Genomic DNA, 15,245 nt, shown 5'->3' with positions numbered 1-15,245 from the left:
TCAAGTGGATCCCAGTTTCATTTAGTGTGTCTTAGCAAATGAGAAAAACAGTACTGTGAATACCATGCATGTCTATAGACAGGGGGTTTAGCCCACCAGCCGCTGGGTTTTGTATTGAAGTCAATGCAGCCAGAGGAGGACGGAGGCTAGCTGTCCTCAGGATGTACCATGGTTCTACCACAGACAGTGCTGTTGACCTACTGTACACTTTCTGTTCAATACTGTGTATTTAAAAAAACATTAATATATTTTGTACAGTTTTATCTCCAATGTATAACTTTACAAAAGTTTCACAAAGTTTATTTTGATGACATGTCACAGAGGAGGATGCTCCTGCCCTTCCTCCCTGAGGAGCATCCACTGGTGTTGTGTCACAGCCTCGTGTCGGCCTCTACTCTGTCCTGACCTCCACTGGTGTTGTGTCACAGCCTCGTGTCGGCCTCTACTCTGTCCTGACCTCCACTGGTGTTGTGTCACAGCCTCGTGTCGGCCTCTACTCTGTCCTGACCTCCACTGGTGTTGTGTCACAGCCTCGTGTCGGCCTCTACTCTGTCCTGACCTCCACTGGTGTTGTGTCACAGCCTCGTGTCAGCCTCTACTCTGTCCTGACCTCCACTGGTGTTGTGTCACAGCCTCGTGTCGGCCTCTACTCTGTCCTGACCGCGCCAGGGAGACCCATGTAGCTGGAGGATCCAGGAGGATCCATCACGTCCACAGCCTCCAGACCGATGAGGTCAGCCGGTCTCACCATCCCTCCCTGGGGACCCCTAGAGAGACCAGAGCTGGTGAACCATCACCCACCTGGGACTGTGGTGGTCTTTCAAACAGGGTTCCATCAGAGCAACTTGATAACATAGCTCACAGATCACTCTCAATGGAAGGCCCATGCTGAAAGATTGAGAGAAATCTCCTTGTTTCAATGCATACAGCTAATTGAAATGTGAGTATAATTACTTGTAACACATTTGATAGGCTGTCAATCATCCAGATGTGTTCTTTCTTACTCCCTCTTATCATCTCTCCTTCTTCTCAAGTCCATCTGTGTAGCTGTCTTCATTCATCTGTCTCTCTCTCTCTCTCTCTTTTTCTCTCTTCCTTTCTGGCTGTCCACTCGTCCTCTTTCTCCCTCTCTCTCTTCTCACACCTGTCCTTGACAATCATCATCTCCCTTAAGAAACTCTGGTTTGGAGCCAGGCACAGTTAACTACAGAAATAGTTTTGTCCAGGAAATTCTGCCCTGACTCAAACAGTTGTGAAATACAGATAACACAGAGAAACACATTGGTACAGTTTTGGGCAAATAACTGTAATAACTGTGTCAACAGTACCATTCTCAGGAGACAGGAGAATGGTTAGAACATATTAAAGTCTGAACTCTTTAAATGATTTCTAAAAAGCATTAAAAACACCAATCAAGTTAAGGATCTGTCTGTCTACCCCCCACCCCTGTTTCAATGGCCCCCAAGCCCTGTTGGAACTCTCCTGTTGGGGGGGTGTTACCATACAATGAGTCAATACTTTGGGGGTTCCAGTAACATTTATTTGTAGAAAAAGTAAAGACTCCACTCTTCCTGGCTGTTCCATGTCCCTGTCATCAGTCTCTCTATCGTCTCACTTCTTACGGCTGTAGAAATGTGCCACCTGTATCATACCATTCTGTCTGGAGCTGCAAGACAGAGAATTGTTTTTAATCTGGATTAGAGTCACACGGCCTTGTAGACAGACAGCCAAGAAGAGGACAGAAAGGCAGAACATACACATGAAGCTGAAAACTTCATGTAGAGAGAAAGAACTCATGAGCCAGTCCAGAACCCAGAGTCCATCACTCACACAGACTCCCTCAGGCTGTGCAGGAAGCTGTCTGTCTGCTGCTGGGGGATCTCTCCATCCAGGTGGGCCAGGTAGTTGTACAGACCCACAAACGTGTCAAAGGGGGATCCATGCGAAGACTCCCCCTAGTGACACCGTCCATATGGATGTCCATGACGCTCTGAGGGATTTAGCTGCCTCTCAGGGTGTCCCAGGCGTTACTGTGGTTTTCCAGGCTGGTTTGTTTTGGTGGTCAAACTGGTACCTTGGTTTGTCTGATGGCTCTGTGTTACACAATCATCTTTGTGAAAGTACACAGCTAACAGAGACTTCAGACTAGTCACTTATTCTGGCTCTTGGCCTCGTGATTTTAACTTTTCAAGGGGAAGGATGACTTTATTAATGAGGTCTGATTTAGAAAAGACCATGATGATGTAGGCCTACTGCCTTGGCCAGCAGGTGAGCCTTGCTGCAAATGATACTGTTTATTTATTGGGACACTTTGTTGATGGTGTTGTTAACATGCATTGTCATCCAGTACCATTAGCTATAATTAGTTACAGTATAATTGCACAACATTTTCCAAGTCCGGGATACAAAATCAAAATGCAATGTCAAGCAAAGAGTGCATTCTCGGTTGTCACACTACATATGCCCTATGAGGACCCTCACTTACTGTAATGAACTGGATCTGAAATGAAGGAGGACCAAGGCCTTCCAGCTGAGGCATGACAGTACTTCAGTATCTTGTTTAAGCATGTGTTTAAGTTTATTTGACAGTGTTACAAATTACATCAAACAAATTATGAAATTACTTTTTGAATGGCACATGCTCCTCTCTGCATACACTCAGCATTATAAGCATTATATCAGCAAAATAGCATTATCTTTATGGAATGACAAATCAGTGATTTGAAAACCCCTTGTAAATGGCACAAGCAAGCTTTTAGCACTGTGACTGATCGGTTTCTAGGCTTGCCCTCTTTTCAGTGACCTTTTACCATTGCTAGTACCCGGTTTGTTTTCTTGAAGGGACTTATTGAAATCTATTACAATTTTGATGAGATCTGGCCCAGGAAAATCCATGGCAAGGATGCCATGAAAGATGTCAGTTGTAGTTGACAACTGTTTTAGGTTCTCAGCCAGTTTTACATTGATGAACTCAGCAATTGCCTTTGGGGTTAGGCAAAACTTCCATTTCGGCCAGCCAGTTCCACTGGAGTAGGTAAGTGTCAGGTCCAGTTCCTTTTCATCAGTGTCTGTTGAGGTCATTCGGGTATTTATATAGTTTAAGACCATATTCAATTTATCTTTAATGTTAACAACTTTGTGTTCCCCTTTCTCGTGTGTGGTGGTATAAGGTATTCCAAAATCAAATGCATCTTTTAACATTAAAAATACAATTTTTCCTCTCACCTCCTTCATTTTTGGAGATCCAGCCTGGCTTTGACCCTCCAAACTCGGGTAGACATACTTTTGATAATTTAATGTTTTGAGCAAGGTTAGTGTGTAGTCCTTTACATACTTCTTACTCCACATTGTAGGCTTTATTCTAATCAAAATAGTTTCATATTTATGTGTTTCCAAAAATGTTACCATGTCCTCGAATACTGAAGACAACAATTTACGTTGTGCGAATAGACCGTGAGTAAGCATCATAGTTTCTGGACTATTGTGGATATTCCACACCCTGAGATCAAAATACCGAACACCTGCCCTAAGCTGAGTTTCCAGGTTCCATGATTGGCACTCTGCAGCAGGCCCACCATGGAGAGCTAAAGAATCATGTGTGCCAGGTATAAACAGTTTAGAAAGTTCAATGTCTTCGTTGATGTTTTTCATCCATTCTAGGTTTTCTTCTTCAAGTGTTTCTTGGTCATTGAAGTATTTTGCTGTACCATAGCATCCATGATAGAATGTCCTAGACAAAAAGATAAGGGATGGAGTTGGTGTCATTTTTGTGTCAAAGAGTGAGTGAAAAAACGTGACTTAGAGGTTAAGAAATACAAATGAATCACATTTACAGTATTTAATACTCACAGGAGCAGGAGGAAAATACAATGTATCTGTTTACTGTGAAATGCCTTGCCATTCATTTTCATGGTGATCCAGGGCTTACTGTTGAAGAGACACAAGGAACATTCTTTTTTAGTCTTTTGACAAATGAGTAGGTCTGCTTAGGTCGTTGTCCCCGCGACCCGATCCCTGGACAAGCGGAAGATGACGAGACGAGACGAGAGACAAATGAGTAGGTGTTGATGTATTTTCACTACATTACTTTCACTAATAACATAACATCATATTGTACTTAAAAAAATATATACTCTGGGCTTCTTTGATAATCTTGCAAAGCAACATTGATAAAACCAGACCCTTCCCTCCAGGTGAGGGAAAAGGTTTTCAGTCAGGCTGTAAACGGCACCCTCATTGGGCTCATCTCTGGTGGGAATGAGTCTGACTATAGGTGGGAACCTGACTACCTGGTGACCTGGGGCCTCATGTATAAAAGATTGCGTAGCTTTCATACCAGAAGATGGCGTACGGCCAAAACTTGAAAAGTACCTAAACACAGAAATATTCACAAATAGCACAAAATACTGAATTACCACAGAGGTCAGGGCAACGGGTCTGTAGCAAAGGGGTCGTTGACTGCAAAACCAAGTTTACCTTGTCATAGTTGAATAACATACAGTGAACTTCAAAGTCCATTGACACCTCTTTCCTATGCAAATCTCACAATTTGAAACAGCAAGCGTTCAGTGTCAGCAAAAAAGTTGAATATCAAGACTGTCATATCATACCAAATAGTAATTTCTTTTTACCCCTAGGGGCCAAGGCTAGCCTACAGTATAGGCTACAAGCTAGTCTACAGGCTAGGCCATTCTGTTTTCAGGGTGACTTTGTAACGTCTGTCCAGTGACACATTTACAGCCTGTGCTGTTAAATAATCTAATAAATACAATGTAAAAAATTGGTCCAGTGATGCATTTACAGCAATGTGCTGTCAAATAATCCAACAAATACAATGTAAAAAATTGGTTCGCCTCTATATGACATGTATAAAAATGTGTATGTATGTATATGTATACAGAGAATGTGTATGTATGTATCTGTATATCTGCAGAGAAAACATCATTATTAGTATTTTTGCAAAGAAACGCTTTGCTTTCAATTCGAACAATATGTTCAAATCATTTAACATCTATTATTATTGCTGGTAATGCTCACGAAAGTGATAGAGACCCAGAGCATTCAGGGATCCAAAGATCCAGAAAGTGCAATTTATTTAAGGAGAATCATTTGGATTTTTTAAACTTTGGATGGTTTAGCAGTTTAGACTATTGTCAAAGCAAACCATATGTTGAAAATGTTATTATGCAATGTATTTGGCAATTTGTAAAAGTTTTATTTTCGTTAAATCTTTAAAGGAAAACCAAGTACTGATATCCATGTCAATTTAATAGAATACACTGTATAAAGATTCAGATGTAACCATTCTAAAAGAAAAACAACTATTATTACTATGATAAATGCAAACACATACTGAAATGTTACGAATTTCTTGAGGACAAGAATAGTAAAAAAGAGAACATAATAAAAATGTCTTATGATTCTTATTAAATGAAAGTGACATTACCTGTCTTGCACAAATAACTGGAACAGTAAGAGTCCAAGAGGGATGAGACAAGTCAAGTGAAGCTTCTTATTGCTCTCACAATACGCACGAGTGGTGCCAGGATTGAAACATAAGGTGGAACGGACTAATTAGTGGGTGACAAAACGACCGTGACGGTTGATGATAGGAAAAAGAGCTCTTATCGCCCAACCCTACTATGCATAATAACTGGCCTTGTAAGTTTGACAGTTTCTAAATACATCACAGATAACCTTTACAGCCTGAAGAAGTTGGTTCCTGAAGATATAAAAGGCACAAACTATGCGATAGAACACAACTGTCTGCATGGTATGAAGGTCAAATGAAGAGATACTTAACTGAATTTTTCCTCGACACAGCACATTTCATTTTAAATCATTTAGATCAGCGGTTCCCAATCCTGCTCCTCGGGCCTCTCTGCCCTGCACGTTTTAGATGTTTCCCTGCTCCAACACACCTGATTCAAATGAATGGTCGTTATCAGGCTTGGATAACGATCATTCAATTGAATCGGGTGTGTCGGAGCAGGGAACCATCTAAAACATGCAGGGCAGAGAGGCCCGGGGGCCAGGATTAGGAACCCCTGATTTAGATAACTCCTCAGTCCTATCACATTATGGTGGAACACAATTTACATGGCAGTTATATTTATTGCTTGCCCAATGTTACTGTTTTGCTCCATTCACAGTAGCCTTTCTTTACTTTTAGGATGACAGACCTTAGCAGAGTGTCCAATAAGCTCACATCTCATCCAATCCATGGCTGTGGGGTTTTAAGTGACGTTCCTATGATCCAGTGGTTACTAGGAGAAAAAGTGGATGCCTCCTTATGGCTAGTATGTGCATTGGGATTTTTACATAATAATAACATCAATATTTGTCAGGTAGTTGCAAAATGGTATGAACTTACAATGAACAATGATAGTACAGTTTTTATTGTGCTATAGCATTAACATTTAAGACATGGTATTAATGTTTACATAAGGCAAGGAGTATAATTTGGGGCCAATCAGAAAAGCTGCGTTTTTGTTAGTTTTATTATTAGGAAACCTATTGATTGTTGATTGTAACTGGTGTTGGAAAATACATGTAGTAGGGAAGAATAGAGGAACTGGGCAAAAGGCGCTGGTGTGGAAAGTCCCCAAAATTGTGCAGAATGGGCAGAACATATTAGATGGCATTGTATCAAGACCCAATTGGAGAAGAAGCCATAGGATATTTACAATTGAAGTTGGCAAATAAATCGGATTTAAAAGTTCAGGGGTGTAATTTGTTGGATACAAAGCCCTTACCCTCACTCATTGGCTTGAAAAAAGGCTGGTGGCCTAGTAGGCTATATTAGTAGTAGTATTAGCTGTGGCCAAACTAGCCACTGAATGGTGAGTAGCCATTCAGTGACTAGTTTGGCCACAGCTAATTAAATACTACTGTAAAAAAAAAGGTATTCTTCAGAACTATAAAGTTCAATCAACCAAACACAGCTTGACCATTTTATCTTATTTTTTGGCACAATGAAACTAAGGACTAGTCTTACACTTTTAAGAAAGCATGGGCCTGCTCAAAGCAGTTTGGTGAGGGATGCCCCCTTCATAGACAGTTGGTGACAGAGAGGTGAATACCATAAGCTAAAATATTGCTTTACACATCCTTTAGTTATAAACCAATACTTTGATTAAATCACAATTTCATATGAAGACTCTTGACAATGTTTAGTACACAAATATGTCATGTCAATAGTTGGCAATGTTGAGGAGGAACCCGCCATTGCTGCCTGCGGCTATATTTAGGGTTCCTCGGGTAGGAGGAAACCTGTTGTTATTGTTAGTATTATTAGGATTACTCTGTCAGGAGGAAACCTATAGTTATTTTTAATATTATTATTATTAGGGTTTCTCCGGTAGATTATTGGTGGTATTATTTACATCAAAGTGATGCCATTTGCGGCCCATAAGTCCCAGAATTCTGAAATTTTGTACGCCTTATTTCCCAAGGGGAACAAAAACGCCCCAAGAACCTATAACAATCTGACATGGAAATTGACATCCTACTGTTGAAATGATGAAGATGGGTTATGATTATGGATTTAAATGATTGAAAATAAAACTCTCAAATCACCCCTTTTAGTATTGTTCTATATTACTGGAAACCATATGTTAAAATGTTGACTTAATTTTATTACCACTAAACGATAGAAGATATTGCGCCTGTGTGTGATATCTGGGTGACAGGAGGCTGAGGAGTGAGGGAAAAGGCCACCAGGAGGTAGGTATCTTCCTTCGCAGGCAGAGACCTGAGCTCTGTTGCACTGTCAAGTTGTACTGTTTTTTGGCCTTACGCCCAGACTGTCAGCACTAGCCCTAAGTGGGGAGGTTTTACAACGAGCCTCATTGCGTAAGCAGCGTGAGCATCGTAAGTGTGGAACAGTGCGCCTCCTCCTAACCGTGGTGGACGCGGCCGGCAGAGCAGACGCTGTCTGCTTCCCGCTTGGACAGCGGGTGATAAAGAAAATAATCATTTTAAAAGAGAAAAGCCTGTACATCTCTGTGAATCTGTAGATCTCTGTGCGTCTGAAAGGCTTGAAGTGACAGTCTGGTCTCTGAACAATCTCATCTCTGTTCACAAAATACAGAGGTGTGTGTGTATGTGTCAGCGAGATGAATTGCAGAAGGAATGTGGTTATTCTAACATCAGACGGATTGACGACAGATGACCTGTCACCTGACATGAGTCAAAGTAGTTCCCAGCTCCTGATCCAGGATCAGATCTCCAGCTCCTCCCTGTGATTAATACTGGACTACAATGAGAGGAGGCTGGCCTTACACCAGTGGATACCAGCCAGCCTCTCTCTCCTGCTCCAGTCATGAAGGAGTCTGGAGTGAGCGGACAGACATACATTCTCTTTTCACTGTTGTTCCCTTTAAGTTGAACCTCACAGGTCACCAGACCAACACTTCACAACACACCAGGCAGCCATTTTAGAAAATATAAAAAAACAGGAATAAAAATGGTTGTCATGACATTGTGACCACTGGGCAGACTTTTGACATAGTACATTTAAAAATATATATATAATTTTAGTACATATTGAAAGTGATCCATGATACAAAGACAACAGTTTGAAGAGAGTCCTGGGTCTTCTGTGGCACTAGTAGACAGACTCATCTGTACTCAGAGCTGTGCAGCTTTCACCACCTCAGTACTGAGGTTAGGGTTATTGGTGTGATAGGTGACACTCTCTCCCCCTCCTCAATCCCTTCTATGTCTCCCTCATCTCACTATGTTTTATCTCTGCTCTCTCCACTACCTCTCACTTCTCTCCATCATCTCTCTTTGTCCTTTCTACCCCCTCTGCATCTTTCCCTACTATCCCTCTCCCTCCCTCCCTCCTCACTCTCCTTCCTCTACTCGTCCCCTCTCACTCCACTCTCTCCCTCATCCAGTCCTTCCTCTCTCTGTCTTTTTTCTCTCTTCTTTCTCCCCCTCTCTTCCCTCTCTCCATTCTCTCCCCCTCTTATCTCCCCCTTCTCTCCCTCCCTCACTGGTAAGATCCTCAGAGGGTGCAGAGTGCTGCCATTACCAATGTGTGGAAAGACTCTCTCAGTGAAGGTGTGTGTGAATGTGTGTAGGTGTGTGTTTCTATCAGGGTCAGAGAATGACAGCTTTCCTCTGTCCCAGTCCAGTTGCACTCTGATGCTCTGGGGTTTCTGTCTCACTGTGAGAATAGTGGCTGGACCTGATAAGGATGCTGCTCTGTATTCACCATGGTAGAACCAGATTCCCCAGTATCCACCCTGTATGACTCCCTTCCTCTGGACAGACTCTGTTAACACACCCAGTGACCAGTGTGTACTGTCTCCAACCTCAACATCCCAGCTGTGTGTCCCTGAGTTAAAGCCCTCAGAGCCCAGGACCCATGTATAGTGATCAAACCTCTCTGGGTTGTCAGGAAGCTGCTGTCTCTCCTGACTGTATCTCACACTGGTCAGATCCTCAGACAGGATGAGGTGTGGGTGGGCAGTGTTGGGGTCCAGAATCACAGGAGCTGAGGAGAGAGATCAGGTTTGTGTTGATGCAGTGTTTGATGTTTACACCCTCACCCACCAGGAGTTGACACCATGACAAACCCAGTAATGATGACTGTACATATCATATATGTGGATGTCATGGTTTTTCTACATGCATTGATCATGCTGTATTCAACATATCAGGCTGGTATTGGTGTGAGATGTGGTAGAGAAATACAGCACAGTGAGACCTGGACCAATACAGTACATTAAGTAACAATGGTTCATGTTGTGTTCAGTTTGTAGCCTGTACTGTAGTGTCATGGATTGTTTATGGACAGATATGAGAATGATAAGACAGATCATGATCTGTAATGCAGGATAATGCAGGTACAATAGTGAATATAAAGATGATGATTACTTGAATAAAAACTCACTGCATGTGACAATGTCCTGCATCTTCTCCCAGACTCTGAAGGTCAGGTTACCCAGGTGTTTGACCACGTCTATCAGCGCTCCTGAGACCAGCTGTGGATCCGGCAGAGTGGACTGAGCTCTGGAAGAACATTCTGGAGTCAGAGCTGCTGTTGGGTTGGGTTCACAACCATAGAGAAGAGAGAGACAGGAGGCAGGTCACTTACCTTGTAGTTCTGTGGAGATACAGAAGATGAAGTTAGACACTCAGAAACACACCCAGCCAGCCAGCAAGCCATTCCATATGAACTTGGCGAGATCAATCCTGACCTGCAGGAATGAGATACATCCCGTCTCATTTCACCAAGATGTAATGTGAACCTGCTGTTTGAACCGTTGGCTTTAAATCCCGCTCAACAGCCAAGGGAGAACCATTTGTGCTTAATAATGTTTGAGGGTATGATACGCCTCAAAGCATGGGGCAGCACACAAGGCAACATTGCGTGCCGCACACATGAACTTTGTGACTCCTCTGTCCTTTCTCCAACACGAGGTTGACATGCCCACCTTGCACTGCCGCCTGGTCCTGCTTCCTTGGGTAGCAGTCTGAGGAACCTCCGAGGGAACGTGCCTGGCAGTCAACCGAGGAGGATTGTCTGCTGTGGGACAGCCACCGGTGGATGGGCGTCGAGGTGTATGGTGCATCTCGAGCAGCTGTTTCATCAAGTTCGGCCTGTACTCTTGGTAAGTGATGACTCTCCCTATTCAGAATGGCGTAAATGAGTAGGAATTTGAGTAATCACAGCAACAAAAATATTTTAAAAGCTTTGTAAGGAAATTATATCATTTGAAATGTATTGTGCATTTCTCTCACCAGACTGTTGAGAGTGGACGATGTGGCCATTGAGAACAGCAGTGTCTACCAAGTGAAAGAATACTTCCTTATACCACTTGGTAGTCTTCCCGGCGCATTCGACAAAGCAGTTCACCATGTCTGCCTTGTCCACAGCCCCCATCTTCTTGTTGTATTCGAGAACACAAGCTGGCTACAGTTTCCTCTCCCCGGTGGCATGATCAATCCTTGCCGTGGCTGACATCACTGAGGAATGAACAGTGGTGAGCATGTGAATGTCACGTTTGTCATGCCACTTAACGGCCAATTGACTGCCATTTTGTTGAAACTCCACTTCGCCCTTTTTCATGTTAGGGGTGAAGGCTGGCATCCCCTTCTGATTGGCCTGAACGGTCCCACAGGCCCCTGGTTCCACGGTAGAAGAGGTGCTGGAACAGTGTCGGGCTGCTGTAGCAGTTGTCTATGTACAGGATGTGCCCTTTCTTAAGTAGGGTGCAAGTAAGGTCATAACGACCGACCCAGATATGCAGAGTCCTTGAACGTGATCCAGTGTAAATGATCAAGTCCTGCACATAACCGCTCAATGCATCACAAAGGACAAAGAATTTGACACCAAATCTATGCCTTTTTGATGGTATGTACTGGCAAAATGCCAGCCTACCCTTCCACTTCATCAGGGATTCATCGACACAAAGGTATCTGTATGGTACAAAGACTCAGTCTGAATGAGGCGGTGAGACCAGTAAACACATTTCTTATCTTGTGCAGGGGATCATTTACATTAGCCCTTGCACGGTCGACAAAGTGCAAGCAACGGAGGAGAAGCAGGTAGCGGTCCTGGGAGAAGAGTGTTGAGAGGAAGGGGGTCAGGAGGATGGGATCTGTATTCCAGTATTCTCGGAGGGAAGACTTTTTCACATTTCCCATCGGGCGGACAGCGACCATGGATGAATACATTTCATTAACGGTCGTCCGCACCCATTTGGCCAGCTTTCCTTTCCCTCCGGATGGCATCATCTCCTGCTGCACTGAGGCATAGCGGTTTGTTCCCTCCACTATCTCTTCGACCAGTTCTTCACACTCGATGCAGAACGTTGTGGGATGTGTTGCTGTGGGTGTACCAGTAATATTAGTATTGATGCCGGTGGGACTTCTGCAGAGCAGGTAAGGGTAAGCCGGATAGTCCAGCAGAACGGCAGGTCGTGGGCTGTCTACACGCGCTACATGACAGGGTTTCTGTGTTCACTGGCGCAAGAGTTTGGAGCGGAAGTGTGCCGACCGGCAGGACTCAAGGGCGCAGATAGAGGATCACACTAAACGAAACAAGATTGACGCGTGCCTTGACTATAACCAGTACTTTGAATTAAAAAAACGTTTTCATGACAAATTGTTTCGTCTGCTTTTAATCTGTTTTCATTCGGGTGTGCCATATTATTCGTGTGTGTCACACGTATTATGTATTATTCGGCAAGATTACCATCAGAATTCAAAACACTTCAAGTCTTTTATTGTCAGATGCACAGAACAACACAAGGTCACAGACAGGGCACTGAAATTCCTGGGAGAAGACAGCGCAAAACAACCTAGCATAACATATATGTACTCAAGTACACATTGCTATAATGCCATTATCATTCATTCTCCTGAGATAGTTGAACATTGTGGATCAGTTATATTTCTCTGACTGCTGAATGTGAGCGCAAATCATATGAGCGGGAATTATGTGAGTGACATGTCCGACGACCAATATTAGTAAAAAGTTACTGTACTGTGGTAAAATTAAATGTGTATTCCTTTTTTTTTACATGTTGCAAATTAGGGGTGTAGTTGCTATTCCGTTTTTCAAACATTAAAATATTGTGGTTGTGGTGTATGATTTTAGTGGTAATGGTAGTGTATAGGATGATAAGCTATTTGCTATTGCCGATAATGTAGGCTGCCATGTTGTTTGTTTTGATCACTGCTCGATGCATTGTGGGTGTCAAAGGGTCAACAACATTACCTACCCTTCTCACGAGAAAGTCTAAAGTGTACAGGGTCAAGTGATGCATCATCAAGGATTCTTTGTTTCCGAAATCACAAAAAATCAAAGATGGCCCTCAAGTAAGCGAGAGGAAAGACGGACCATTGTCGGATGTTTTAGATGCATATTTGGGAATGTATATCTATTATTTCGATCTCTGGTTGTTTGTACAATAGTAACATGTGTTGGAAGTGATGGCCAAGTCAAGCAAAACTGATAAAATTATGGTTTACTAGGTGGCGTGAGTAAAGCGTGAGTTATTTTTGGTTAGCTAACATTAGCTAAACTAATTAGTTTGAATGTTTTCATTTGGATAATAGAGGTAGACTTTCTCAAAATATACAGTACCTTGAGACTCGATTAATCGCATTAATGTCATAATTAACTCGCGATTAATTGCAATTACTCAACATACCGGTGTGTTTGTACGCGTCCAAGGGTTAAAAACAGGTCGGAATATTAAGGAGTGTTGATGGCTGGTTGTTTACCTGTGAGGTTGGTGGAGGCCTTGATCTTGTTGGTCTGCCTGGCTCCTGTGGTCATGATCTGACCATATTAGCTCCCAACTCAGTTCATTGATCCTATTAGACAGGAACACTTTCTCCTGCAGAGAGAAGACATTACCACAGGCAAAGTTCAACTGAGCTGAACTAAATCATTTTTTCTTTCTTGTAACAACCCTTGTGGTGTATATTGCACAATGTTAGCTAAAAGTGTCTCACAGGTGAGTTGAGTTCATGGTGAGAAGCTTGTACCTTCATGATTTTGGACCTTTAGACTCTCTCTTTCATGATTTGTCTCTTCAGAGATGCCACATCATGCTCCAGCTGCTTCAGGATGTTGGTATCCATGTGAATGTTTTCCACACACCATAAAAAACATATTGGTATCATTTTTCTTACCAACTCTCAAACTTGAAACAAAATCAGAGAAATTGACAAGTTTGTAATTATTTTAAAATGTTTCAATTAAAATGTTAATTGATTCATTTGACTTAACATTACATAACTCAAGGTTTAAAAAAAAAAACACTTCGGAATTAACATATTTCATGTATTTTGTATAGAGAATACAATTTAAAGAAAGATGATACTGTTTGAGTAACATTTACATTTATAACATCATGCAACCATTTGTGTAACAAACATTTAATCAGATGAGTTCAAATCAGTTTATGAAGAGAATATAGGAACTTTTGAACATTTCCAAATTAACTTTAAAATACATGTTTGTTCTGTGACACTATCATGAGAGTGGGCATGTGACTGCCACATGTTTTGGAATGTTATCTTTTAAGGGTCTTTATTCTGAACTATAAAAAGGAGATAGATCATTAAAATAAAAACAAAAGCAGTATAGACTAAAATACTGCAATAGTATTACTATAGCTAAAGCTGTACACTGCGTTTATTTACTTCAACTTTAGCATGCAAAAATAACTATAGTGACTCCTATGTACACCAAGATAATTCACAATTATCATGTGTACATTGATAAACAGGTAAATAGATAGAGCTCAAAACAAATAACTTAGCTACTAACATGTACAGATCCGTATCAGATAATACAATAGTTCTCAGCCATGCGACTAAACCTGGACTGTCTGCATACAGTATCTGTTTTAACGTCCGATGAAACACAAACATTAGTCTACAACATTTTCGGGATTTATAGGCATCCAATAAAATAAATGATTACACATTATATGTCATGCCACCAATCGACAAAATATGTACATTTACCTTTTAACACCCTGACAACACGTGCGTGTTCAATGACTGTCAACATAGCTTCGCGCTTTGCGCCAGTTATTTCCCAGCGTTCCTTGCCCCACAGGGATGACGAAATTCTGACAGTGCCATCTGGTGGCGTTAATAGGTAAGTACATTTTCCATACAAAATTTATATTTATTATTCTCACTCATCTCTCTAATAATGACAGGAATCTGTGTGTGTGTGTGTGTGTGTGTGTGTGTGTGGATTTTTTTAAATTGAATTTTAGGGCAGTGAGTGTCCAACAATTATCTTGAGAACCGGCCACTGCAAAGTTCATATAAGGATGAAAATACAAACGTTAATGTAAACATAACAAACTTCTGTTTGGCAGAACTGTGTCTGCAGCGCAGTATGGTGAATTGTAACTACATTTATGACAACTGTCTCAACCATTGTGCATTTAGCCTAATGACCAGGCCCAAACATAATACACAGATTTTTTTTCACATTTTCTGCAGTTATTCAGACTGAAAATCTGCGGAAACCTGCTAGCCTTCCTGGTCTTATGTAGGAGCGAACAAAGATGTTCCACAACAGCTTAGCTCTGCATATGGTCGATTGAATGTTGACAGACTTTGCAAAAAAATATTGATCGGGGTTAGGGTTAGGGTGGTTAGGGTATCGGGGGTTCAAGTCAGTGTAGCCAGAAAAGGACGGTGGCTTGCTGTCCTCAGGTTCTACCACAGACAGTGCTGTTGAGTTACTGTAGACT

At 42.0% G+C, this 15,245-nt stretch overlaps 1 protein-coding gene and 1 long non-coding RNA gene across 6 annotated transcripts; both read right to left on the bottom strand.

Annotated features, from left to right (window-relative positions):
• Positions 1-629: 629 nt before the first annotated feature.
• On the bottom strand, positions 630-1,935 carry LOC146275188 (uncharacterized). Its single transcript, XR_014766235.1, has 3 exons — positions 1,831-1,935; positions 955-1,666; positions 630-767 (listed from the first exon to the last, which is right to left on the bottom strand). It is a non-coding gene; the product is annotated as an uncharacterized LOC146275188 (long non-coding RNA).
• Positions 1,936-2,564: 629 nt separating this feature from the next.
• Positions 2,565-15,146, bottom strand: LOC146275187 (uncharacterized). Of its 5 annotated transcripts, XM_084702799.1 has the most exons (8): positions 13,246-13,361; positions 10,756-10,980; positions 10,449-10,642; positions 10,109-10,211; positions 9,905-10,023; positions 9,394-9,505; positions 3,850-3,927; positions 2,565-3,730 (listed from the first exon to the last, which is right to left on the bottom strand). In XM_084702799.1, exons 5-8 carry the CDS (start codon positions 9,924-9,926, stop codon positions 2,779-2,781), a joined length of 1,164 nt encoding a protein of 387 aa, XP_084558925.1. In that variant the 5' UTR covers positions 9,927-10,023; positions 10,109-10,211; positions 10,449-10,642; positions 10,756-10,980; positions 13,246-13,361; the 3' UTR covers positions 2,565-2,778. The 5 variants fall into 5 exon arrangements, with proteins under 5 accessions (XP_084558925.1, XP_084558923.1, XP_084558924.1 ...); XM_084702797.1 differs by having other exon boundaries at positions 10,449-10,980; XM_084702798.1 differs by lacking the exon at positions 13,246-13,361 and having other exon boundaries at positions 10,449-13,227.
• Between the last annotated feature and the right edge of the window lie 99 nt (positions 15,147-15,245).

Source organism: Hypomesus nipponensis, chromosome 8 (assembly GCF_054491055.1).
Source record: "Hypomesus nipponensis isolate SF chromosome 8, ASM5449105v1, whole genome shotgun sequence".
NCBI classification, from domain to species: domain Eukaryota; kingdom Metazoa; phylum Chordata; class Actinopteri; order Osmeriformes; family Osmeridae; genus Hypomesus; species Hypomesus nipponensis.
Note: the sequence above shows the minus strand (reverse complement) of the source record. Positions and strands in the feature narration are given on the sequence as shown.